General features: G+C 41.3%; 1 protein-coding gene across 1 annotated transcript in view; it reads right to left on the reverse strand.

Annotated features, from left to right (window-relative positions):
- Positions 1-26,581, reverse strand: part of Atrnl1 (attractin like 1) — a 540,190-nt gene that overhangs the window by 373,926 nt on the left and 139,683 nt on the right. The window contains exon 25 of the mRNA XM_032892246.1: positions 1,803-1,864. Coding sequence (XP_032748137.1) covers positions 1,803-1,864 — 62 coding nt within the window. The remainder of the gene's footprint in view (positions 1-1,802; positions 1,865-26,581) is intronic.

Raw genomic sequence — 26,581 nt, forward strand, 5'->3', positions numbered from 1 at the left:
GACTCCAGTGAAGAGGACACAGGAGCCTAGGAATTATATAAAAACCTGAACAAGATGCCAACAAGGGAATGATTATCTGGCATTCGGAAACAGGAATGACGTACCGCATTCCAAGAACCAAGGCTTCTTGATGGCCAAGTCAACCCAAACCAGCCGGTAGGCAGAGTGAGATTCATGCCACACTCTGTTCTGAAGCTATGGGCTGTGTCTTATATAAGAAGAGCCAAGAGGACACCACTGGGCTGGACACACCCAAGACAACGTTTATAATAACTTAGCTGGGATCCCACAGCATGGCCTAAGTGGAACGCCATCTTCCCCAAACTCAGTATCTCTTCATTCACAATCATGAGAATGAAAACAAAATTGCCTGCTGGTTGTGATGCTTCTGACAATTATGAGCACTAATCTCTCATAACGAAACACATTTCAGTTAGTGTGGCAAAGACTCTGAGAAGTACGTCAGTGAGAAAACAGTCAATCCACAGTTGTCCGTGTAACATTGTAATACACAGCATTTTCCGAAGTAGCTTAACTTTGGGATTATTTTTATCTTAAGAACTTACTTAATATATCACTTAACTACGGATTTGGGAACTTAACTCTGTTCAAAGTCACTTGTATTTCTAGATCAGAAACTCGTTCAAAGAAGAAATGTTTTCTTAGTCAACACACATTTTGGCACATCACCAAGCACTCATGGTATTAGTCAATAATTGAATTTAATTGATTCAATCTAGAAGGTTTAAGTAATCCATGGGGTATGATTGCTATAATTTCATTAACTAAAATAGTTTTTAATATTTTTGTGAAAGAAGAATGCAAACTGAGCTCTCTTTCTACTGAGTTCACTGGGCACAAAGCAGTATCACAGGGCTGACACAACTGCACAGTGGGGTAACCCACTACTCAGTGGACATACATAACATGCACTCAAGAAATGCAATAGTAAGATAAGCGACTGACAAATGATCTGACAGACTATATACACACAAGACACTCACACAACATACACAGACACACAAACATGCACACAGACATACAAATACACACAGAGGCATAAACAGACATTCACAGAGACACACACAACATGCACACACATGTGCATACATATACAGACACACACAGAGATACAAACACACAGTCATACACAAATACAGTCACACACACGCATACATGTACACAGACACATACAAACATGCACATGCAGACATAGACACACACAGAGACACATGTAAACACAAACAAATATACTCAGACACAAACATACACATACCTACACTCAGACACAAACATGCATACACAGACATAGGCACATGCACACACACACACAGACACACACATACACACAGAGAGAGACATAAACATGCAAAACACAGAGACACACATATGCATACACAAACATACACAGTCACACACAGAGACACATGAGTATGCACACTCAAACACACATACATGTACACAAAGACATATGCACACACAGAAACACACATGTGCACACAAATACAGGCATACACACATACATGTACACACACAGACATATAGTCACACATACACAGACATGAACACACACACAGAGACACATACACATACACACAGACACACACACAGAAACATACACATACGCACAGACATACACACAGAGACAGACACACACAGAGACAGACACAAACAAGCACACACAGAGAAATGCATGCAGACACAGACACAGACACAGACACACACACACACACACACACACACACACACACACACACACACACACAGGACTAACAAGTTAAAACTCAGCGAAAGCCAATTACCTGAAGAAGGTGACAAAGAACTGCACCAGATCCATGATCGTGTTGTGTTGGGAAAACGCAATCTGAAAAATCAAAATATTAGAAAATTTGAAGTTTACTAAGCCTAAATTCTTCAAAACCTGTAGTGTTGTCTCACACTATTTACAAACATGATATTTCTAAATCAGCACAACATTACCATACTATAAACAAAACAGCCAATGTGCAAGCTTCACTTGCAAACTATCAGTCATTAATGGGGTGGTGCCACAGGCATTAATGGGGACTGCTGCGTAGATTATGGCACTGAGCATTAAGGCCCACAGTAGAACTAAATCAGAAATATGAGCTGGAGTAGCATGTGGAATGCCACAACGCAGTACATGCGCCTGCAGAGGATTGCAGGTGAATTCCATTAAGAGTGTTCATGTTTTCGATGAACACGGTTGATAATTTCTTGTTTATAAGAAACCAGGAAAACACATGGATGCATACATTTCATTCTGTACCCTGAAAGAAACAATATGCTACTTTTTTAAATTTCCTATTGCATCTTTCTTGAGGAACTCTTATACACAATGAGCCGATGGCACGGTAGCTGAGTGGAGAACGACACCTCGCACGGTTGCCTCGTATGTCTTAGAAAACTGTAGAGCTGTATATCTCAGTCCTCCCGTACTGAATGGCAGTGAAGAAAATATCATCATAGTGTTAGAGGAAGGCAGAGAAACAGAAATAAAAATTATGTCTATAACATGGGGCATGTAATAGACTTGACCTAACAGATATTGATTGGGCTTTTATTGTGTGTGAATGACACAGTTAACACCAGTGAGTATTCCTACATCGCTGAGATTAAACCAACAAGGCTACAGCGAGCTTTTACTCCTTTCAGTGATCTCTCAACAATAAATTTTAAAAGACATATCAATATAGATTAATGGGGCTGAGTTTTCTCAAACTTAAACAACTATGAGACTTGGGAAAATTAAAGAGTTCGGACACCAGATGGATGATGGAGGAAGACTGGTTCTGGGCTAAGAATACACAGATAAGCTCTACACCTGTCCCAGTGTTCAGTGTGGCCTCATTGGACAAGAAATAGCAGGTGAGCTCTCTCTCTCTCTGTATACATGTGGGTGTATATATGTCTGTGTGTATGTTTATGCATGCATCTGTGTGCAAGTGTGTATGTACATGCATGTGCACACAAACGAGCATGCATATACATGTGTGTGCATATGTGTGTGTGTGCTCACATGCTGTGACTGAACCCAAATCTGTGAGCCCCTGTGAGTATTCTTGGTCAAGGCATTACCACTCACTGTAGCTGCATACCTAGGCCCTATTTGATATTTTAAAATTAAGTGATTGATTGATTGATTGATTGATTGATGATACCTTAAGTCAATTGGGAAATTCATTTTCTGACCTACACATGTAAATATGTGTAACATTCATTTCCAACAAGTTTCTAAAATAGTGAATTATAAAAGAGTTTATACAGAAACTGAGAAAAAATACTTAGTTTAGAGGAACTACAGGAAAAAATATTTTAAAAGGTGAAAGAAAAAAATTTAAAATAGAAAAGATATTTAAATTTTTATGCCCATGTAAGAATCTGGTAGGAATACAGTTTGTCAAAAATTATATTCAATGCCTTAAATGTTAGGAAAATGTGAGATACCGAAATTAAGAACTATCTAGGTGATCTTTTAAAGGTTAACTTTTTAATTATAGGATGGCCTCATACACGCACAAAGAATGCCTACAAAAGGGAGGGGGGTGCGTAAAGAAAGCGTCCTGTCAATATCCAGCATGTGGGGAGGAGCCCTGTGCCACCAAGCAGACTCCCCTCTTCAAACCGAGAAGGAAAGGCCACACAGCACACAGCAAAACAAGCAAGCAAGCCAGACAGACAGACAGACAGAAAGACATACAGACAGAAAACAGACAGACAGAAAAAAAGACAGAAAGATAGACAGGAGGGAGGGAGGGAGGGAGGGAGGGAGGGAGGGAGGGAGGGAATGAATTAATTCTGTGTGAAATGTCTTAAATTGGAGCCACATAGTAAGCATTCCAGGACAGACATTAAATGCTACTTAGGATCTCAGGGGACTGTGGAATGTACAAACATAGAAAACCAAGAAAAGCCATCGTCACTTGGAATCGGAGTGTTGGGGGTTCACAGACACTGGAGAGGAGTGTTCTGGCCCCCTGTTGTTAGAGCAGCAATAAACAGGTGGGAAATTAGAAGAGCTAAAACCACCTGTAAGCTCCAGGTCTGTGGCTGGCTAGCCTCTCCCCTTCATAACACAGAGGTGTTAGGAAAGAAGGGGACCAAAGTACAGAGGGCACCTTGGGTTTACTCTGATGCACAAGCTGAAGACGAAACATTCCTGCCCCTTGTGAAAACATCTAAATATTTCTTTTTATTGATGAAACATAGACTTAAAAGTTTTAGAACTTCTAGTACTTTCTTCCACGATAATTTAGCCAACTGTTCTTACAAGTACAGTGTGCCCACAGCTGTCTTTGCTTCATTTACACCAATCATGTGACCTCTCATCTTTGCTGTGAACCTCCAAAGACCGGGATAAGCATATGAAAATTACTTATATCAGCTTGAATCAGATTCTGTACCCTTCTAAAGTCATTGCCACTTTGCTGGGCATTCCAACCACATGAGCATCGATTAGAGAAACCCAAGCCTTCTGCTCATAAGTGACAGATATTTCCAAGTGATCATAATGAGGCTGGCATTGCAGAGCAATATGGAATGTGTGTGTGATGCTGTGCATGTCCTCCTGCACAGTGTGCAACCCTCTGTTCAGTGCTCCTGGCTGAGTTCCTCACACTGTAAAACGGGGTCACCCTTGTCCTCTCTGTCTTCAGACAAACTACTCTCTGCTTGTGATTGATTTGCAGTCCAGCCGTTAATCTTCAGTGCCAAGCCTGACTTCACTGTGTTAGCTTGCTTTTCAAACTGTGTGTTGTGAATTGGTCCAGCACATTTTGGAGCTCTGCAGAGACCTCTCCCTCGTATCTGCCACTGGGCTGGGCAAGTCCGCTCTGCCTTCTCTCTGATAATTCATCCCCGTGGCTCCAGAGAACACCTGGAGCTCTGGGGTTTCCCTCTTGCCTCTCTCCTCCCCCCACAGACACTCTGGGTCACAACTGACATCTGTGGCTTAGTCGTCTCTTCTGTGTTTTGGCACTCATGGAAATACTGTGTTGATTATATCGCCTGACGCCTATGTCTTATTTTACAATCTGGTTCCTCTAACTCTCTGGGAAGATGGTAAGTTACAAATTTATAGACTGTGCTAGCCGGGCCCCATGGATTAAAATCTTTCCATTGGTTTCATTTTGTTATATTTGCAATAGAGTTTAGTTAAGTTTTACTTGAATCTAACATTGCTCCAAACTGAGCTTCAGCTGTGGAAGATCTATTCTCTGTGTATTTACACTCTCTGGTTTCCCAAATCATCTATGAGTTGCAGATTTCTTAAAGTCTTCTATCTCCTGATTGCCTGTTTGGTTTATGTCATTTTAAAAGTTCAGTCTGTGGTTAAATCAATAGTCCTGGGTCCAAACTATCCGTATATTTTACTGTTAGGCCCTAAATTGGCCTCACAATCACTACCTGGACAGCCATTTGCTTAAGCTACTCAACCAGCTCATGCTGCCGATTTAATGGGTGCATTTCCAGCCACAACAACTCAACCAGCAACACCGTTCCACCACTTCTGGGGAAGACCCTGCACCTCCACCATCTTTGTCACCACCACTCTTAACACACAAATGGTTCGACGTGTCCTTAGTTAACAAGTGTCTAAGTAAAAGGTACAACCGATGATCACAAAAAATTGGGTGGGTACTACACATCACTTCAAGCCCCCTGGGGGAAGGGGTAATAGCACTACAAACGTGAAAACAAAACCACGATTTAAGGCGAGACGCACGTGAAGATATCTACTCTTCCAACACTTGCCTGAAAAAACTTGAGTAAATAAAATATCTAGGAGGGATTCCACAAAGTATGGTCATGATGCAAGGCAGTCAAGGGCTCTAAAACTTGAATTAATTATGCTTTCTATCTGTATCTATTCGTTAAGTGGTTCTATGAAATATAAATGTTAGGAGGGAGGGACCTGGGAAGGTAGGAGGAGGGGAAGGGAAAGGGGGGGCAGGATCAGGTATGAGAAGGGATAGGAGAGAAGTACAGAGCGTCAGGAAACTGAATAGAAATGTGTAGCAGTGGGAGATGGGGAAGGAGAGGTTCACGGATACCAAAGGTGATGACTTTAGCCAAAACACCCACCAAAGGGAAGCTAGAACCTGCAGAGGCCACCTCCAATAGATAGTCACGGCCCCTGGTTGAGGGATGGAGCCACCCACCTATCTTAAAATTTTTAACCCAGAATTGTTCCTATGCAAAGGAAAGACAGGGACAAAAAATAGAACAGAGACAGAAGGAAAGGCCACCCAGAGACTGCCCCACCCAGAGAGCCATCCTGTCTGCAGACACCAAACCCAGACGCTATTGTTGATATCAAGAATTCATTTGCCGACAGGAACCTGGAATAGCTGTCCCCTGAGAGGCTCTGCCAGCACCTGACTAAAACAGATGCAGATTATCACAGCCAACCATCTGACTGAGCCTGGGGACCCCAATGAGAGCTGAGGAAAAGACTGGAGGAGCTGAAGGGTTTTGCAACCCCATAGGAAGAACAAAGACATCAACTAACTGGACCACCCAGGGTTCCCAGGGACTAACCACCAACCAAAGAGTACACAGGGAGGGACCCATGGCTCCAGCTACATATATAGCAGAAGATGGCTTTGTCTGGCATCAATGGGAGGGGAGACTCTTGGTCCTGTGGAGGCTGGATGCCCCAGCATAGGGGGATGCTAGAGCTGTGTGGCAGCAGTGGGTGAGTGGGTGAGCTGTGAGGCAGCTGTGGGTGAGTGGGTGGAGGAGCACCCTCATAGAGGCAGGGGGAAGGGCAGTGGGATGGGGGGAGAGGACATTGTGGAGGGGAGACTGGGAAGGGGAAACATTTGAAATGTAAACAAATAAAATGATTACTTAAAAAAGAATGACAAAAAAACTATACATAAATGTTATTTTAATTGCAGCTTGTATTCAGAGGACAGAGTGAGATAGCAAGACCAGAAGAAACAAAGTTCTTGTAATCCCCCCAAAATCAACACTGTTTTCTAAACTGTAGAAAACGACAGCTGGAATTTCTCACAAATTAAATTGCATAAAATACTTGGAAGACTGAAATCCTAACTGAAGACTTAGATTGACTTCTGCCTTCCATAATAAGAAATATTATGGGAGGGCAAACTGGTCAAAACAGGGTCTCTGACAAAAATGGCATTAGGTATCAAACTGCCTCAGGAAACAAACTCTCCAGGCCCCGCTCCTCCCTCAAGAGACGCAGGTACCTTCTGGTTGGGTGGGTTGGCAAGCCCCCATTTTCTTCAGTGGTGCAGCCACTGTTAGGTCGTCCACGTTCACACAGCTCAGCTAAAGCAGCTGTGCAGCAGGGACACAAACACAAGACACAGAGACAGGAGGGCTGTGGTGGTTTGCATAGGAACGGCCAGGATAGGCTTAAACGTGGGAATGGCTGTAACCACTGCCTGGAACAGCTTGAGAAGGACTGTGTTGTCACTGAGAGCAGGCTTTGAGGCCACGGCAGGCCCAGTGTCTGTCTGTCTCTCTTTTTCTCTCTGCCTGCTGCTTGGATCGACCCCATATGGGTCTGTGCTATCGGAGGTCTCCCAGTGATGTGTTTGTCGCTGACCCCACTTCTACTCTGAGCCCTGGTGAAGAATGAGTGAAGAATTTTATATGGGTGCAGGAATCCAAACTCAAGTCCCCAGCCGTATGGACGAGTGCTATCACCCAGGGAGCCATTTCCCGGCTGCAAAATAATGATTTTTAATAGTGATCAGAGACTCCGATCCGTGTCAGTCTTGTGCTGGGCAACACTGCTACAGTGTTGCAAACTGGCTGCTCTACAGACCCCCCAGCCTACCCCACCCATCTTTCACAGTGCCCTTCACCTGACCTTTTCTGTAGACAAGAAGCACTACTCCATGCAGCCCACTATCAGACACCACAATAGCGTAGAGAAGTGACATCGGATGACGTGAACTGAAGGACAAATGTGTCCCCAACACGATGTGCTGGAAACCTAAACCCCAAACTCATCCATTGACAGTACTGGACATACGGGATTTGGGCTAACTGGGGTCACAGATGGTATTGGTGGCTTTATAAGGAGAGGCAGAGACTCCTGGACCCATTCCCTGTCTTGTTACATGATGTATCCTGCCAGGACACAACACAACACAAAGGTCCTTACCACATGTCAATACCTTCTTAATGGGCTCCAAACCACTTAAACTGTTTAAAAAATGTTTTTGCCTTACGCATTGTTCAGATTATAATGTTCTGTTATACAGAAGATAAAAGATTAAAACTCAAGATGCCGTCTTATAAGGTATTAGTTTATTCATGCATTGACTATCTCACTAGAATCTATCATATTTAGGGTCTAGTTACCAGGTGTGTGAAATACAGTGATTAAAAGATTAAAATTCTTACTGGGGGAGCAACCAATTGACGGTATTTACACAGTGTGTTGAAGTGCGGAAAGACATAAGAAGAGGGGGAAAAACCTCTATGTTGTATTTACATGGCTGGGTTACAAACTCATACTTTCAGAAAACTGTCTGAGACTGGACTGCACAAAAAGAGTTACAGAAGAAATGTTTTACTGGGTTCAAATGTATCTGACTGTTCTCCTTTTCCCCAGCTGAAACAGCATGTTGCAACTGCAACCCTTCCTAAGAGACAGGAGGCCTTGGGAAGGAAGGGAAGGCAGAGGAGGGAGTCATTCAAATCCATGCTGGGGAGCTGGTTTGCAAAGAGCTGGTACTGACCTTCTGCGTCCCTCCTCAATTATCCCACTCTGTAACAACACTCAGCTAATATGGGTGCCTTCCTTCTTACTCTGACTACTATGTGAACAACTTTTATACTGTAATCTGAAATTATCTATTGTAGAGGTTAATGTTAAGCCTCTCCACTAAAATATAGGCTCCATGATAATAGTGACTTTTATTCTTAATTTTACGGTACTGATACAACATTTCAAACAATATTTGGTACACGGTAGTGGAAAACATTTAATTAAATTTTTCAGAATGAAATCTACAGCAAAATTTAGCACCAGAGTATTCTTGGGGCTTTCAGATGTCCATAAAGAGGACATTTACTCTAAATTATTTCTAATGTTGGTATGTCTGATAGATTTGATGCTATGGGAAATATATATTTGAGTGTAAAGCATATATTTCTATTTAATAAGGTATTAATTTGAATTGTAAGTCTTGGAACAAGATTTCAGAAATGTAGTTTAATGCCCTCGCCAGTTGCTTCCTTCCTTCTGGCAAGACCACCTCAGGCTGGTCTCAAACACTCTCACCTCCTGCAACCCAGACTGGTCTCAAACACTCCATATAGCTGAGAAGCTGAGGATGTCCCCGAACTCCTAACAACACTGCCTCTGCTGAACAAACTGAGACTATCTGCATGCACACCTAGCTCAGATCTGAAATGCCATTTCTTTACATGCCAAAGGATTTGAGACTGCTTTACCAGAACGACCGCTCAGCTGACCGTGTTTAAAGAACAGAGAAACAATCAATAAGAATAAAATTCTAAACTTGTAGTTTGCTCAAAAGTATTTCCTTGGGATGCAGAATGCTTCTAACCCAAAAATCTATAAATATCTAATTATAAAGATTTCTATTGACTGATGCCATAGCTAGAACACAGCTCACTATAAATAATCAATATTTTCCATTTACTTTCTGTGGTCATTCCAAAGAAAAATATTACATGTTTATACACCTTAGATTTAAATGTTTCAAAGCATTAGCTAGTATTAGTTTTCTTTACCCTGTAACAACTTAATTCAAATCACCTAGTAACAATTCAAGGAACTACTATCCAAATCAAGGACTGGTTATGCTACAATTTTACAATATCCTCGGTTCTCTAACTGAGTAATTGAAACAACAGTTCACCAAAAAGGCTCAACTGGAAGCCAGTGAAAATTCATTCCACCCTAACACCTAAGTGTGTGTGCTGAGATCTGAAGTAGAATTTGACAGAGGCTACATTTTATGAATTCATTACAGTCGATGGTTTTCAATCATATGATCTGATTTAAAGAAAATGTATGAAGTGTACTTGGAAAGAGAATTTTTTGCAACAAGATATTTACCCTAAAATGTCAGAAATTTTTAAAGAAACAGCTCTTATTTATAAAGGACACATTGATGTGTTTGTGCAAAATGTCAGCTCGCCATGCATACTTAGGTTCTGATATGACACTGGAGATAAGCAAACTGGAAATATAGGGAAAGGATGTGCTGAAATCATCAGGCTCATCTTACAAACTAGAAGTGAAAGCGGCAGCTTCATGCTGCTGTCTGGATGGGCTTTCAGAATGCTGACATAAAGCAGTACCGTACAATGGAAGCGAGGGAACTAGCCAGACGCTGGAGAGAAACAGGCTGCGTCTCATGCAGGAAACTTGAGAACCTGACACATTATATTCCTATTTAGTTTAAAAAATAAGTGTAAAGGGTTCTTTTTAATTAATTATTGTGCATAAAGGGTTTTTCAATTAATTAGGTCAACTATGATAATCTATCCTGGGAGCATAGGCTTCTTCCCAATAATTAACATAGTGCTTATTGATAAAATGTTGTTTATAACTGATAAAATGGTATGTCTTTAAAATGCTGAAATAGAAAATGGATCATCTATCAAGACCATTTTTCTGCGACACAGCACAAGAAAGAGCACCCGGACGACACTGCATAAATCTTACACAGATTGTTCTCATTATAATATTTGATGCTGTTTACAAAGCTGATCGTTTTCATCATACTTGGAGCTAAGAAATGGCTTACTGGGGCACTCATGACTTTCTTCTGGTTTAATGCACTTGGCTGCTTCCTCAGCCCCCACCCTAACTGTGGCATTCTTTATGCAGACGAGAAGCTTCTCCAGTTTGCTCTGAAGACATCGCTCTTTACCTCATTCATGCCCACACATTTCTTCTGTTTCTCCATCACTTCTCACTGGGAGGCCAACCATCTTAAAGTGCATATGGCTACCTGCTAGGTTGGACCCCGTTCTCCTCCCTCTCTGCCTCCCTCCATCCCTCTCTCCTAATGACAGTCTGTCAGCTCCCAAAATTAGCACATGACGTTAATACTCTGTACCTTATCTGCCACAAACTGTCCCCTCCTGTCCCTCTTTTTTTTTTTTTTTTTTTTTTTTGTTCTTTTTTTTTTTGGACTGGGGACTGAACCCAGGGGCCAAGCTTCCCTAAGCAGCGCTCTACCCACTGAGCTAAATCCCCAACCCCCCTCCTGTCCCCTCCTGTCCCCTCTTGTCCCTTACATTTTCTTTTCTCTTCCAGGCTTCATTGTAAACTGGAAAGTTCAGTCTGAGGCAGGCCCCAGAATGGCAGTGCTAGTGGCGATTTCTAAAGAAAAGGAGGACACTGAGCAGCTAAATGGGAGGAGACTGACTGGGTAATCAAGGCCAGATTCAGCAGATGAGGGAATCTCTTAGGCCAGTCTGCTACCTAGAAAGCATCTCCCCTAAGGCAGTATCCTGATTACCTAACCTTCCCTTAGTCTGCCCCCAGGGCATGGATTTTAGCCTGCACTCAGGACATCAACTCTAGCCTGCCCCAAGCGCACTTCTGTGGTCAGAGACAACTAGTTCAAGGCCAATCAGAACGGCCTCATCAGGACAAAGACCCCACCCAGCTCACTGTCCTCTAAAATCTAATGCACTTGCTTTTCAGACATCTTGCTTCTTTCTACCACCCACCCACTCTATCCTGCTCCCTAGAAACAGCCACAGCAGTTTGATCTCCAATAAACTGTTCTTTCTACCCAGGAGTGGTCTAGTGAGTTCACTGTGCCCTCACCCACACAGCTCAGAGAGTTTCCACAGAAACCTTTCTCAATCATGGTACCACATATAAAAATATATGTATGTGTGCAAACTCTTATTAGTAATTGAATAGTAAAAGCAAGAGAAATATTTTATACATGGCTAGTGTTCCACATCACTATTAATAAAAATCTATTGGTAATAGAATGGAATTTCATATCGATATTTTCCTATCTTCATCTCCTGTACTGAATGAAATGGCACAAGTTATTCTGTCTATCTATTCATCAAGTTTATATAATAATAAATTTACCTCATAGCGTACGAAAAGCTGAAATGAATCATGTAAAATGCCTTGAATACTGCGTGGCATGCTGTGCCTGGTTATAAATTTGCATATATACTTCAACTGAATCAATTATTTTGAGATATGATTACAAAAAATAAATTACCAAGAATGGACCCAGATATTTACTGATGCACTATTTAAAACAAAGAGAACTGCTTTTCAGCAACAGACAGTGAAGTACTTAATCTAATAAAAAATTATTTTAGTACTAAGATGGTACTAAACAATGTAGAAATTAATAGTTATGGTGTATAAAAATGATCAGAGCTCTTTAGGTGAAAACAAAAAGAAAAGGGTATATAAGGTTATACAGTTGAGAGGAACACATAGAAATTGTATGCATTTAAATTGTAAAAGGCAATTAGCAATGCTTTAAAGACCACTGTGAAGAAATGGACGAATTTTTCCCTTGACTTGTTCTATAAATGTAAAAGTTGAAAATGTTTTTGTAAGGAGCTTCCTTTGGGAAATAGATTTTACACTGAGCCATCTTATCTAACAGAGGCATTTGAGGTTTGTAAAGAATAGCATTAGATAAGGCACCAGATAATAACAGCATTTTAGATAAGGAGTCAAGAAGCATTATTTCAAGAGCTAGGTAGTAAACATTTTCATTTTCTGAGTAATAACATCTGTTTTGTTTTGAAGAGTCCACTTTATCTGTTTAAATATTTCTTATGTGTTACTCATATTTGTATTTTCAACCAGAAACTTTCAACTAAGCACAGCTAACCTAATTTTCACTAATTGGTAAAAATTAATGATCACTGCTACTTCTTAATCTATAGATTTAGAAATTAAAGGCATGAAGCTTAATAGAAAAATCATTTATAAAAATAAAAGCAAAAACTTCCTTAGCTCATAACAACTTGTGGCCCAGGCACTAACAGCAGCACTAAGGGTACGGAGCAGCTTGGAATTGGGATGCACAGGTGTTCATCAGCTCTTGATCACACACGTGAAGCTTAGCCTTGACCTCAGGTCCCACAGAGCGTACTCATTCTGACACAGGTCATGTGCTAGTCACAGGTCAAAACGCTAGTTCACTCGTGATGAAATACTGCAGTCAACAGGCTTAGCGGTCAGGTCTTCTCCACGCCTGTGGTGTATAACTGACCCCTTATCAGAGAAGGACCACCCGCCTGGGGTAGAAATCAGAACTGATGGAAAGGTCCTTAGCATCCATCTCCAAAGCATAAAACCTAAGTTATGACGTCAGCTCTGCGATTGGGCTAATAGTGAATTACCAAATCTCATTTACTCAGAGTCAGGTAATTTAGAACCAATCTGATTTAATTCAGTTTAAACTGTGATATGTAAATGCTGATCTGCAGCAGTATTGCTGGGGAATAGGAACTCTGGAAGCTCAATGCGCTCCTTCCATTTTTGAGTTATTACAACTGTGGCTACAGTAAATTTTTTTGTATTGTCAAGAATGGCTTGCACAGTGTATTATAACTTACCAAAACAATGATGTCAAAAAAATGTATCTTACTTAAGCTCATGAAAATCAAATCAATAGCGTGACTTCAAGCATTCTGGAAGAAAAATCCCAGTTCACTTACCAGATTATCAGCTCAATCATCATAAAATACTGCTGTGTGACTAACCCTCCCTTGGGGACTTTTTTGGAGGAATGTTGATGATATGATTTTGACACCAAAAAGTGTTTTATAAGATAATGAAGAACTTTATTTAAAATTAGAATGACTACATTAAATTTTACCTATGTAAATTCATAAAATATAGTTGCAGAGTATCTCAATGATTAAATTAAAACCTAATTAAGTATGCAGAAACAGATAACCACTTAAATTACCTACTCTTGTAGATATACTAAACATTGAATACAAATAAAATAGCTTATTGATTTCTAGAATAATCTACACCAATGTAAGAATAACATGATTCATAAAGTATAAGGTACAATTATGGAGCCAAAGAAAATATTGTAGTCATAAAAATTTTGATACAGTACTTACAAAAACTGCCAAAGCCTAAAATAACTATTTCTCGATCGTCATAAACAAAAATAGGGACCAAGTTATGGCAACACAAATGCTAACAGCACAAGACAAAATTGGCCTTAAGGTAACAGTTAACTATCACAACTTTTACTTACAGTGAGAGTCTATGCCACGAGAACAGTGTGTTTAATGTGTCAGGCACATGATTATGTCTTATTGACTAATAAATTATTAAAAATTATGTAAAGATATCACTGAGAAAAAATAAAACTCTTAAGAAGTAAAAAAAACAATATGGCTGTGATAATACCTGCTTTACTGAAAAAGAAACTATTTTAATGAAAATTCAATAGTAAAACTAATATAGTTTCAGTGGCACTTTCCTGTATACCTGAAGTAGGTCAAATAATCCTCTATGCTGTAACTCGCTCTGCTTCTGCGCCTGTGTACGCATGTCACGGGCTGTAGAGAATCCCTGAGAGATTATGCCAAGGATTGCAAGGCCTCCGGGAAACTGGCAAAGGTGTGGCCGTGGGACCAGACTCAAGATGGCGGCAAAGCTTTCCATGAGCGTGAAAGTTGCGTGTATAAAAACTAGCAACTGCAGTTTCCCCTCCTCGATGTTTACAGCCTGAGACTGTTCCCTACAAACCTCCTATGGAGACTAGCCAACCCTTCTAACACTCTGGCAATAAAGATGCTGAGGCCCACCTCACCCCAGTTTCACTGTACCCATGTTTGTCTGTCTTCGTTTTCTCCACACCCCAAGACGGGTTCCAGGATGCAAGCCATGCGGCTACCAAAAGAAATGCATGGCTTACTGTACATGAAAGAAGCATTTGTGTTTCTATTACTTCTGGGTTATCCAGAAGGCCTATGGTGTAGCTAAGCAAAGTGACTTAGCAGCAGCCCCGACAGGCAACAGTGGCCTCAGAAGTCCACTGCTCAACAGTTAAAAGAACATTCTGCAGACGCGCACACTCCGCTGCTACACTAGTTCTGGGGGGAGAGTGTCACCTACAGCATTTGGAAGCTGGGCTAACTACTGAACCACGTAAGCCATTCTGTGGTTGGCGTACACTCTATGAAAGTGTCTACATTTGTTCCCTCCTTGCCTGCCTTGTCTGATTGGTTTGATAAAGATCCGACAGCCAATAGCTAGGTAGAAAAGGGAAAGTGTACCTTCCGGTCTGAACAAGGGTCTCTGGGAGGAGAATCTGAGGTGGCGAGATTGACCAGCTCGACATGAGGGAGGTCAGATGTGCTCCGAGTAAAATGCTAACTGTCACAGTAGTTTTGACTTGGTTAGACCCAGCCACTAGAAGGCACAATATTCTGTAGTATCATTTCCTTCAGCTTTGATAGAACTTTCTACATGTGATCTGGTGTCACCGACCCTATGATATGTGGCATCCAGCACTGCTGCCTTCCCTGTTTATGCGGGGTTATGGGTGAGTGGGGAAGGTAGGTTACACTCTGTGTCGTGCTGCTTATGCAAATGATGGTGTGATGATTGACACTGATTGATGAGACTAGAGTCACACAGTCCCAGTGTCTCAGTGGCAGGTTGTCTAGATTGGGCGGACCTGTGTGCACGCGTCCGGGATGACTGACTAAAGAAAGTGAATGGATTTGGATGGACCCAGCACTAGACGGCAACATTCTCTAGGAAGGGGCCTGGCACCGTGTGAGAATGGGAAAATGAGCACAGAGAAGTAAGCAAACAGCACACAGTGCATGTGTTTGTTTCTCTCCACTCTTGGCTGTGCACAGGTTCCGGTTCCTACCCCCATCCAGGACAAAACCTGGAACAGTGAAGCAAAGTTGCTTTATACCACGGCCTTTTACCACAGCAGCAGAAATGAAACTGGGAGAGCTGTAAACATATGAGGGCGTATCACAAAAAAAGCTAGGTGGGCCACTCTAGTGTTCATAAATGGGCCTGAGTTGACTCAGAGGTTTGGACAAAACATTTCCTACAAGTCTAAAAATATAAGTAGAGGGAGTTTCAACACCTAACTTTGACTGTCTCTTACCCAGATCACCTTTTGGGATGGGATCCTAGGACAAACAGTTTGCTAAAGAAAACTGAAGAAATCCTTATGTTGAAAAGATTAATGTTGATATTGTAACATTATGCTCTCATATAAAACTTTAGATCACTATGGATCTCTAATGGATCCAGATTTTGCTGGTGAATTCCAGCCCTACTCAGTGATGAACTGTGGAGGGGTGTACCTACTTCCTACTACATGGCCACTTATCTACCCTCCCGTAGGCAGTGCGGGACCCTTCTCTGAGAACACCTCCCACATTCCTGAGGGACAGATTTGTAAAACACAGGATTCTGAGTGACTGTTACTTTACAAATGTGACACTTGTTTCTGGTCTCCAAGGATCCTGATACAATCCATAGTAATTCACATTGACATTGCTTTATGGGAAATGCATTGTCTGTCTGTCTGTCTGTCTGTCTGTCTGTCTGTCTTCCATTGCTTTCCTATTTTATTTCATTTTTAAAAACTTTAATTACACTGACCCTGACCATGTCAATCGGTGGTTTTATAATATTTTGAATACACAGAGTTCACATACTTGGCATATCATTATTTCTCCACATTCTCTACTAAAACATATTTTTCCTATCATTCTGAGACGCCAGGGAACTGCGCATCATGACTGTTACTACAAACAGCAGACATAAGAAACATGAGGCACAGTGCCACAACAACACACAGACACACAGCAAGGAAGAACGTCTGATTATAATATAAAGAGAAATGAAATTTGTACGTGGAAAATATTCCATGAATTATTTTCCATAACAAGCACCGCATTCTAAAACACTCTAAAACATGTCTACTTTGACAGCAGCTGCTATGACAGTCAAACATGACTTAACATACAGAGGAAAAGGTATTCGCATGATTTTAATTTGATAAGTCTTTTACAATTTTATTTCCGATGATGAGAACAAAGACAATAAAAGTCAGCCAGAACCTCTGTGATTCTGGCTAAAGGATAGTAGAGTGAGTCTTTGTTAAATTTTTAATAAAATTTTGTGATAGCAAGTGTGATAAACTGTATTAATTTTCAGCAGATACTCCTGTGCTCCTTGAAGTAGAACGCCCACTCTGTTTATATTACTCTGGGCAGTATGATTTGCTTTGACCAACCTGGCTTCGGTGGAAACTTTAAATGCTCTTGTATTGTCTCACATTCTGCTGTCAACGCAGCATGACCCAGACCAAACAGGACCTCAGTCTCTGTCACAGACACCAAGTACGTGAACCAGACCCACATACAAGTCTGGTCTTTCCACAACCATAGCTGGACTGCAGGTGCTCATCAGGGAGCTGCCCCTTGACCAAAGGAGCTCACAGAAGACCTGCAGATGCACAAAGGTGATAAGAACGAAAATAACTCACAAAGAACAGCCAAAGAAAAGGCACAGCCTAGAGCTTCATGGTGGATGACGCATTTCCAAGACACTGAGAAATGCAGCATGAATGCAGTGATGGTCTCAGATACGCAGAGTGGGAAGCAAAGGTGACCATAGGGACAGGGGAGGAGCTTAGGAAGGCTAATCATCAGTTCAACATCATCACAGACTTAGGAGAAACTCTTGAATTATTGGTCAAGGAGGAAGTATGGTGCCATCTGACTTGTACATTACATCAGAAGGAGAGAATGATGTCAGGAAAGAGAAACGGCTGAAACAGTGCTCAAGGCAGAGGGAGCCATGACAGTGCTCCAGCCATCCTGTCAGAAGGCAGAAGGAATTCGAAGCAATCATGAGATATTTAAAAGAGGAGACTGTGATCAATCTTTGTGTGTGCTGTCATCTAGCAAATACAGAGTTTGTAGGTTCTGCTAAATACTGGTTCTGAATTGAGGCTGATCTAGGAGCCAGCTAAAGTGGGACTGTCGAGGTCAGGTGATTATTGGGGCTTTGGCCAAAGTCCGACTCACATCCAGAGGGTCCCCAAACTCTTCCTGTGATTATTTTCCAGTCCCAAAATGTGTTTCTGGGACAGATATGTTGGCAGAATTTTCACATTGGTCCCCTGACCTGTGGGACTATTATGGTTGGAAGGGCTAAATGGAAGCCATAAGAGTTGCCTCTGCCAGGGGAAATAGTGAATAAGAAAGAGCATCGCATCTCTAGAGGAAGTGCAGAAATCAGGGCACCATGAAGGACTTGAAACATGCAGGGGTGGTGGTTCCCACCACGTCTCCCTTTGACTCTCCTGTCTGGCCAGTGCAGAAGACAGAGGGACTGTGGTGAAAGACAGCCGACTACAGAAAACTCAGTCGGGCAGTGACTCTAACTGCAACTGCTGCACCAGATGTGGTGTCCTTCCTTATGCAAAACAACACATCTCCTGGTGTATGCTATACAGCTGCTAGTCTAGCAAAGGCCTTTTGCTTGACGCCTTTCCACGAGAAGCAATGTGCTTTCAGTTGACCAAGCCAGCAGTATACCTTTACAATGATGCCTCAAGGAAATACTAACTCTCCAGTCCTGTCTCTTACACAAAATACCTCACTGGATCACTCCACTAATGATGTCATGCTCCTTGGACAAATGAGCAGAAGGTAGCAACCACTTTGAACCCACTGATAACTCATGCACATTAGAGGATGGGAAATAAATCCAACCAAAATTCAAGGGCCTTCGACCTCAGTGAAATTCTTGGGAGTGCAGTGTAACGGTACATGTACGAACATTCTTCTAACGTGAAGGATGAGTTATTGGAACTTAGCCCCTCCCACCACCAAAAAGAACCACAGCATTTCGTGGGCCTGTTTGGATTCTGGAGACAGCACACTCCTCGCTTGGGTGTGTTACTCCAGCTGTAAGCTTGGTGTGGGGCCTGTGCAGGAGAAGGTTCTGCAACAGGTCCAGGCTGCTGTACAGCAACTCCAGCACTTGGCCCAACAGAGCTGATGGTACTGAAGGTGTCAGAGGAGGGAAGGGAAACTGCTTGTAATCTCTGACAAACCCTGTAGGATGATGTCACACAGGTGGATGCAGGTACAAGATAGGACGAGGCCTGTCATTGGATGAGAAAGAAGGGTGGGTGGGAGAAAAGTTTTAGAAAGAGGAGGAGACTGGAACTAAGGAGAGGAGAGGAAGGCAGCAGAGAGAACATGGAGGCTGACATTAAGATTCCTCTCTGGGGTTGGGGATTTAGCTCAGAGGTAGAGCGCTTGCCTAGGAAGCGCAAGGCCCTGGGTTCGGTCCCCAGCTCTGAAAAAAAAAGATTCCTCTCTGCACATTTACAGGTTGTTATGAATATGCTTAAGGGATGGATGTGTACAGGGCTTTGTATGTCTAGATGAGCAAATTATTATCTTATCAATTGGATCAGAGGTTATTGTGTTGTGTGTTCTTTCATGTGGCGATTTAAGTTCAAGACAGTGTGGGGGCTGGAGACACATGTATGTGTGGCTTGGTGGCAGCCTGCCTTTGGAACTGATGAGTAGAGAGATCGTTGCCAGGCTCAGAGAGAAGCCATCAGCAGTGAGATATGGGATGGAACAAAGCGGGTGAGAGGCTTTGCTGACTGAGAGGAAGATATCTGTCAGATATCTTGAGGCACTACAGTGCCAGACCTGGTGTGGGATAAAAGACAGCAATTTATTTTTATAATTTTAGAGCAACAGACCCCTCTATAGGTGAAAAACAGAAGAGACCTTTGGACTTTTGCGCCTTAGAAGAAACTGGACATTTGACAGTGTGCCACCAAGTTACCGGGGACCTGAGGTACCCATCTTGGGCTGCCACCAAGCCACACATACATGTGTCTCCAGCCCCCACACTGTCTTGAACTTAAATCGCCACATGAAAGAACACACAAAACACCAATGGCTTATGCTCTAAGATCAAGAATCAACAAATGGGATCTCATAAAACTGCAAAGCTTCTGTAAGGCAAAGGACACTGTTGTTAGGCAAAAAACCAACAGATTGGGAAAAGTCTTTACCAATCCTACAACTGATAAAGGGTTTATATCCAAAATATACAAAGAATTCAAGAAGTTAGACTGCAGGGAGACAAATAACCCTATTAAAAAATGGGGTTCAGAGGTAAACAAAGAATTCACAGATGAGGAATATCAAATGGCTGAGAAACACCTAAAGAAATGTTCAACATCTTTAGTCATAAGGGAAATGCAAATCAAAACAACCCTGAGATTCCACCTCACAACAGTCAGAATGGCTAAGATCAAAAACTCAGGCGACAACAGATGCTGATGAGGATGTGGAGAAAGAGGAACACTCCTCCATTGTTGGTGGGATTGCAGACTGGTACAACCATTCTGGAAATCAGTCTGGAGGTTCCTCAGAAAATTGGACAATGAACTACCTGAGGACCCAGCTATACCTCTCTTGGGCATATACCCAAAAGATGCCCCAACATATAACAAAGACATATGCTCCACTATGTTCATCGCAGCCTTATTTATAATAGCCAGAAGCTGGAAAGAACCCAGATGCCCTTCAACAGAGGAATGGATACAGAAAATGTGGTACATCTACACAATGGAATACTACTCAGCTATCAAAAACAATGACCTCATGAAATTCATAGGCAAATGGATGGAACTGGAAAATATCATCCTGGTGAGGTAACCCAATCACAGAAAAACACACATGGTATGCACTCATTGCTAAGTGGATATTAGCCCAAATGCTCGAATTAACCTAGATGCACAGAATACATGAAACTCAAGAAGGATGACCAAAATGTGAATGTTTCACTCCTTCTTTAAAAGAGGAACAAGAATACCCTTGGGAGGGAATAGGGAGGCAAAGTTTAGAACAGAGGCAGAAGAAATACTCATTCAGAGCCTGCCCCACATGTGGCCCATACATGTACAGCCACCAAACTAGATAAGATGGATGAAGCAAAGAAGTGCAGGCTCACAGGAACTGGATGTAGATCTCTCCTGAGAGACACAGCCAGAATACAACAAATACATAGGTGAGTGCCATCAGCAAACCACTGAACTGAGAACGGGACCCCCGTTGAAGGAATCAGAGAAAGGACTGAAAGAGCTTGAAGGGGCTTGAGACCCCATATGAACAACAATGCCAACCAACCAGAGTTTCTAGGGACTAAGCCACTACCTGAAGACTATACATGGACTGACCCTGGGCTCCAACCACTTAGGTAGCAATGAATGGCCTAGTAAGAGCACCAGGGGAAGGGGAAGCCCTTGGTCCTGCCAAGACTGAAACCCCAGTGAACATGATTGTTGAGGGGAGGGCGGTAATGGGGGGAGGATGGGAAGGGGAACACCCATAGAGAAGGGAAGGGGAGAGGTTAGGGGGATGTTGGCCCGGAAACCAGGAAAGGGAATAACAATCGAAATGTAAATAAATACCCAAGTTAATAAAGATGGAAAAAAGATTATATGCATAGTTTTACTGTAGTGATTCAGAAAAATATGAAACTCTGATAGATACATATAACATAAGTATATACATACATACATATACATAAATACATATACATATATGAATTACTTAGTAATGAACCAAACAAGTTTTAGGTAAGTGTACAATCCATAAAGCACTATCAACGCTAAATAAGAAAGCAGACAGGAGTCATACTGGATGGTAAGGGTAAGTGTTAGCCCTGAGAAATGGCTCTGAAGAGGACTGGCCAGGACGGAGATTTCTGGCCAGGACGGAGACTTCCGGTACCTGGGCCTTCTGTCCTGGCCGGCACGGTGGGTGGAGATAGGTGAGTGTCCATGAAGCATCACAGGTAAGAAATCTGAACTTTGCCATAAACACTACAAATGTAAGTATAGTGGGACGTGAGACCGTCCTGAAAGAGCACTGGGCAACGGGAACTGAATTTCAGACGCCACTGCACAACTGAGAACAGAAATGGCAGGGTGCCGTCACGGGGGTATTCTACATTTAAAGCTGCCCACACCCATTTTCTCACAATTATTAAGGAGAGGAAAACAATACTCTCCCTTCTCATGGCACCCCAGAGCCGTCTGTAACATCAAACACTAAATTCAAAGTGGCAATGCTGAAAACATCTTTTAGAACTCAAGAATAATTTATTATGATTAATATTCAATATCATAAAATTAGTCAAGATAAATTTCAAAATTTATCAAACTTACAAAATTATTCTGAATAAAGAATCTTTTTGTTCCAAATTCTAAAATCATAGCCAATGCAGCTAGAAATTTACTGACCTCCTGTTTGTGGATCTCACTTGAATTTAAGGTTTCTGTTTTATTATTTGCTTGTTTCTTTGTTTCTTCTTTTTTAGATTAACTTAGGAATTTTATTTGTTTAAAGTAAGAAAGTATTTTGCATTTTTACAAAATAATACAACAAAGTTACGGCCTATGATTATGTTTTTAAGGGTTTTTTTCCCTTTTTCTTTTCCACATTCCTCTCTGAGCCCTAACCTAAGTCCTTGCCCTCTAATTTCCTCTATATTGTAAATCTTAAAAAGAGAAAAGAGACGCAAACCTCATACGTTAGAAATTCTTTAAAAACAACAAAATTAAAATTTTGTATAACTAGTTTTATTTATAAGATGAAAATTATGAAACATAAAAATAAAAACCTTAAAGTACATGATTAGGAAAGAAACTCTCAAGTTTGCTATTTAGGTACAGTAACTGAAAGTGTATTATATGCCTTTAAATGAACTCATATATCTGCTTTAACATTTCTTGAGACTCACATAACAAGTTTAATAAAGAATAAAAATTAGAGTACATATCGTGACCCATCCCTACTGAATTCCAATTTACGCTACTTTAAAAGAGTGAAGTATTTGTGATCAGTCCACAAATTCTGATTTCACAATCAGAAGAGCCTACAAGTATATTCTCAACAGAAAATCTAATTTAGAAAGTTAATTTCAAATAATTAAATATTCATGAACATTCAAAAGTATCTATGTAAGTGGCTTAAAAATAAACCATAATTAGATAACCAAAAATTGAAAAGCAGGAAATAATTAAAATACAACAATCATATCAATTTTAATTATAATGTAGTAATCTACACAAATGAGCCCTATTCTTATTGAAATTTGATTAAACCAAGTGAAATCTGATCAGTGCTTATGTGTCAATCTTAAATTTATACTTTGTCAGTATCAAAACGTATGAGTTACATGTAGATATTTTTAGAATTTCTGAATGAAGCAGCTTCTGTCTCAGTCACTACACAATGTAGAAATAAATTAAATGAGTAGTTTCCTGAGCAACCATCTCTAATGTCTTTAACAATGAGTACTTACTCATTTAGGTTTTAAAATAAATTATAGATGAAAACTTTATCAGTACACACATGATTTTAGAAAGGCCTGACTCTGTTTATAGAACATAGCAACTAAAATAAATAAAACTCTCATGCATGTCTATTCGTGATGCACACGCTTTTAAAATTCCTCGTACTGAAGGTAAAGGAGCAATTTAAATCTCTAAAAGATTTTTAAACATAAAACTCTAGAATGGTGTTAGTAAAAATGACTTGTTCAATAAACTAATGTAAATTTAAGTTAGTCATGACAATGGGAATAAATAAGTCCAATGTCAAAACTTATTGCATCAAAGTACAAGTTAACAACACCTCAAAAACATTTTTAAAGATTCCCTAGAAATGAAGTGAAGCCTCAGTAGCCTATACTGATACACTGGGAAGGAAATGCAAGAGCAACAGGACCTGCGCTCAGGAATTCTCAGGGAAGCCTCCTCCAGGAACCCTTGGGAACACACAAGGAAGGACCCGCAGCCAGAGCACAGAGTGGGGGACCTGGAGAAGCAGACCTAAATGGGAGGTGTTTTAGTGCCAGCGGGGATGGGGGACACCAAGAAAAGAGGCGCGCCTGTGTTTGTTTCCGTGCGTGCGTGCGTGCGTGCGTGCAAGCGCATAAAGATTCGGAGACTGGGGCTGCACGCACGAGGGACCGCACAGGTCCTCTGCATGTATGCTACAGCCTCCGGTTCAGTGATTGTATGGGGTGCCTGGGCGGAGATGGATGAATCTCTGCTGCTGTGCCTTCTCTTGCGCTCTTTTCCTTCTCTGTCTTTTGCTTTCTCCAATCCCAAGGTAGTCACGTTTATCGTATCTTAGTAGAGTTCATTTGTTTTATTCTCATCCCTTACAAGCCTGTCTGTTTTCTAGTGAGACAGAAGTGGAGTGATTCTGAATCGGAGGAGAGGTGGGGGGAACTGAGAGGAGACAAAGGAGGCGAAACTCCTGCCAAAAGCAATCTACAGACTCTGCAATCCCCATCAAAATTCCAACTCGATCTTCATAGAGTTAGAAAGAGCAATTTGCAAATTCATTTGGAATAACAAAAAACCCAGGCTAGCGAAAACTACCCTCAACAATAAAAGAACTTCTGGGGGAATCACAATCCCTGAGCTCAAGCTGTATTACAGAGCAATATTGGTAAAAACTGTATGGTATTGGTACAGAGACAGGCAGGTTGATCAGTGGAAAAGAATTGAAGATCCAGAAATGAACCCACACACCTATGGTCATTTATCTTTGACAAAGGAGCTAAAACCATCCAGTGGAAAAGATAGCATTTTCAGCAAATGGTGCTGGTTCAACTGGAGGACAGCATGTAGAAGGATGCAGATCGATCCATTCTTATCTCCTTGTACAAAGCTCAAGTCCAACTGGATCAAGGACCTCCACATCAAACCAGATACACTCAAACTAATAGAAGTAAAAATAGGGAAGTATCTCGAACACATGGGCACTGGGAAAATTTCCTGAACAGAACACCAATAGCTTATGCTCTAAGAATCGACAAATGGGACCTCATAAAATTGCAAAGCTTCTGTAAGGCAAAGGACACTGTCATTAGGACAAAACAGCAACCAACAGATTTTGAAAAGATCTTTACCAATCCTACATCTGATAGAGGGCTAATATCCAAAATATACAAAGAACTCATGAAGTTAGACTCCACAGAATTGAATAACCCTATTAAAAAATGGAGTACCGGAGCTAAACAACGAATTCTCAGCTAAGGAATATCAAATGGCTGAGAAGTACCTAAAGAAATGTTCAATATCCTTAGTCATCAGGGAAATGCAAATCAAAACAACCCTGAGATTCCACCTCACAACAGTCAGAATGGCTAAGATCAAAAACTCGGGTGACAAGAGATGCTGATGAGGATGTGGAGAAAGAGGAACACTCCTCCATTGTTTCTGGGATTGCAAGCTGGTACAATCACTCTGGAAATCAGTCTGACAGTTCCTCAGGAAATTGGACATAGTATTACCTGAAGACCCAGCTATACCTCTCCTGGGCATATACCCAAAAAATGCTCCAACATACAACAAAGACACATGCTCCACTATGTTCATAGCAACCTTATTTATAATAGCTGGGAAAGAACCCAGATGTCCTTCAACAGATGAATGGACACAGAAAATGTGTACATTTATACAATGAAGTACTACTCAGCTATTAAAAACAATGACTTCATAAAATTTACAGGCAAGTGGATGGAACTAGAAAATATCCTGAGTGAGGTAACCCAATCACAAAAAAAAAAAAAAAAACCCAAAAAAAAAAAAAACACTCACTGAAAATTGGATATTAGCCCAAAAGCTCAGATTACCCAAGATACAATCCATAGACCACATGAAGCTCATGAAGAAAGACGACCAAAGTGCAGATGTCTCACTCCTTCTTAAAAGAGGGAACAAAAATATTCATAGGAAGCAGTATGGAGACAAATTTGGAGCAGAGACTGAAGGAATGGTCACTCAGAGCCTGCCCCACCTGGGGATCCAGCCATATACATACAGCCACCAAACCCAGACAATATTGCTGACAAATACAGAGGTGGATGCTCACAGCCAACCATCGAAGTGAGAACAGGGACCCCAATGGAGGGGTTAGAAAAAGAATTGAAGGAGCTCAAAGGGTTTGCAACCCGATGAGAACCACCACACCAACCAACCAGAGCTCCCAGAGACTAAACCACCATCCAAAGACTATACATGGACTGACCCTGGGCTCCGGCTGCATATGTAGCCGAGGATGGCCTTGTTGGGCACCAATGGGAGGAGAGGTCCTTGTTCCTGGCAAGGCTGGATGCCCCAGTGTAGGGGATGTCAGGACTGGGAGGTGAGAAGGGGTAGGAGGGTGGGGGAACACCGTCATAGAAGGGGGAGGGAAGATGGGATAGGGGTTTATGGACAGGAAACCAGGAAAGGGGATAACATTTGAAATGTAAATAAAAAAATCCAACCAAAAAAAAAATCAAGGTGAAAAAAAAGAATATAGCATGTGAAAAAATATATTTTCAATAAAAGAAAAAACAATAAAATTAATACATGCAGGGCATAAATGAGGAAACTACCTATGTAGGCAAGGGTCCTACAGTTAAAGATTTAATCCTAAACCTTAAAGAAAGATAAATTATATCCAGTATATAGTAAAAAAGAGAGCATTA

The sequence above is a fragment of the Rattus rattus genome, chromosome 2 (assembly GCF_011064425.1).
Source record: "Rattus rattus isolate New Zealand chromosome 2, Rrattus_CSIRO_v1, whole genome shotgun sequence".
NCBI classification, from domain to species: domain Eukaryota; kingdom Metazoa; phylum Chordata; class Mammalia; order Rodentia; family Muridae; genus Rattus; species Rattus rattus.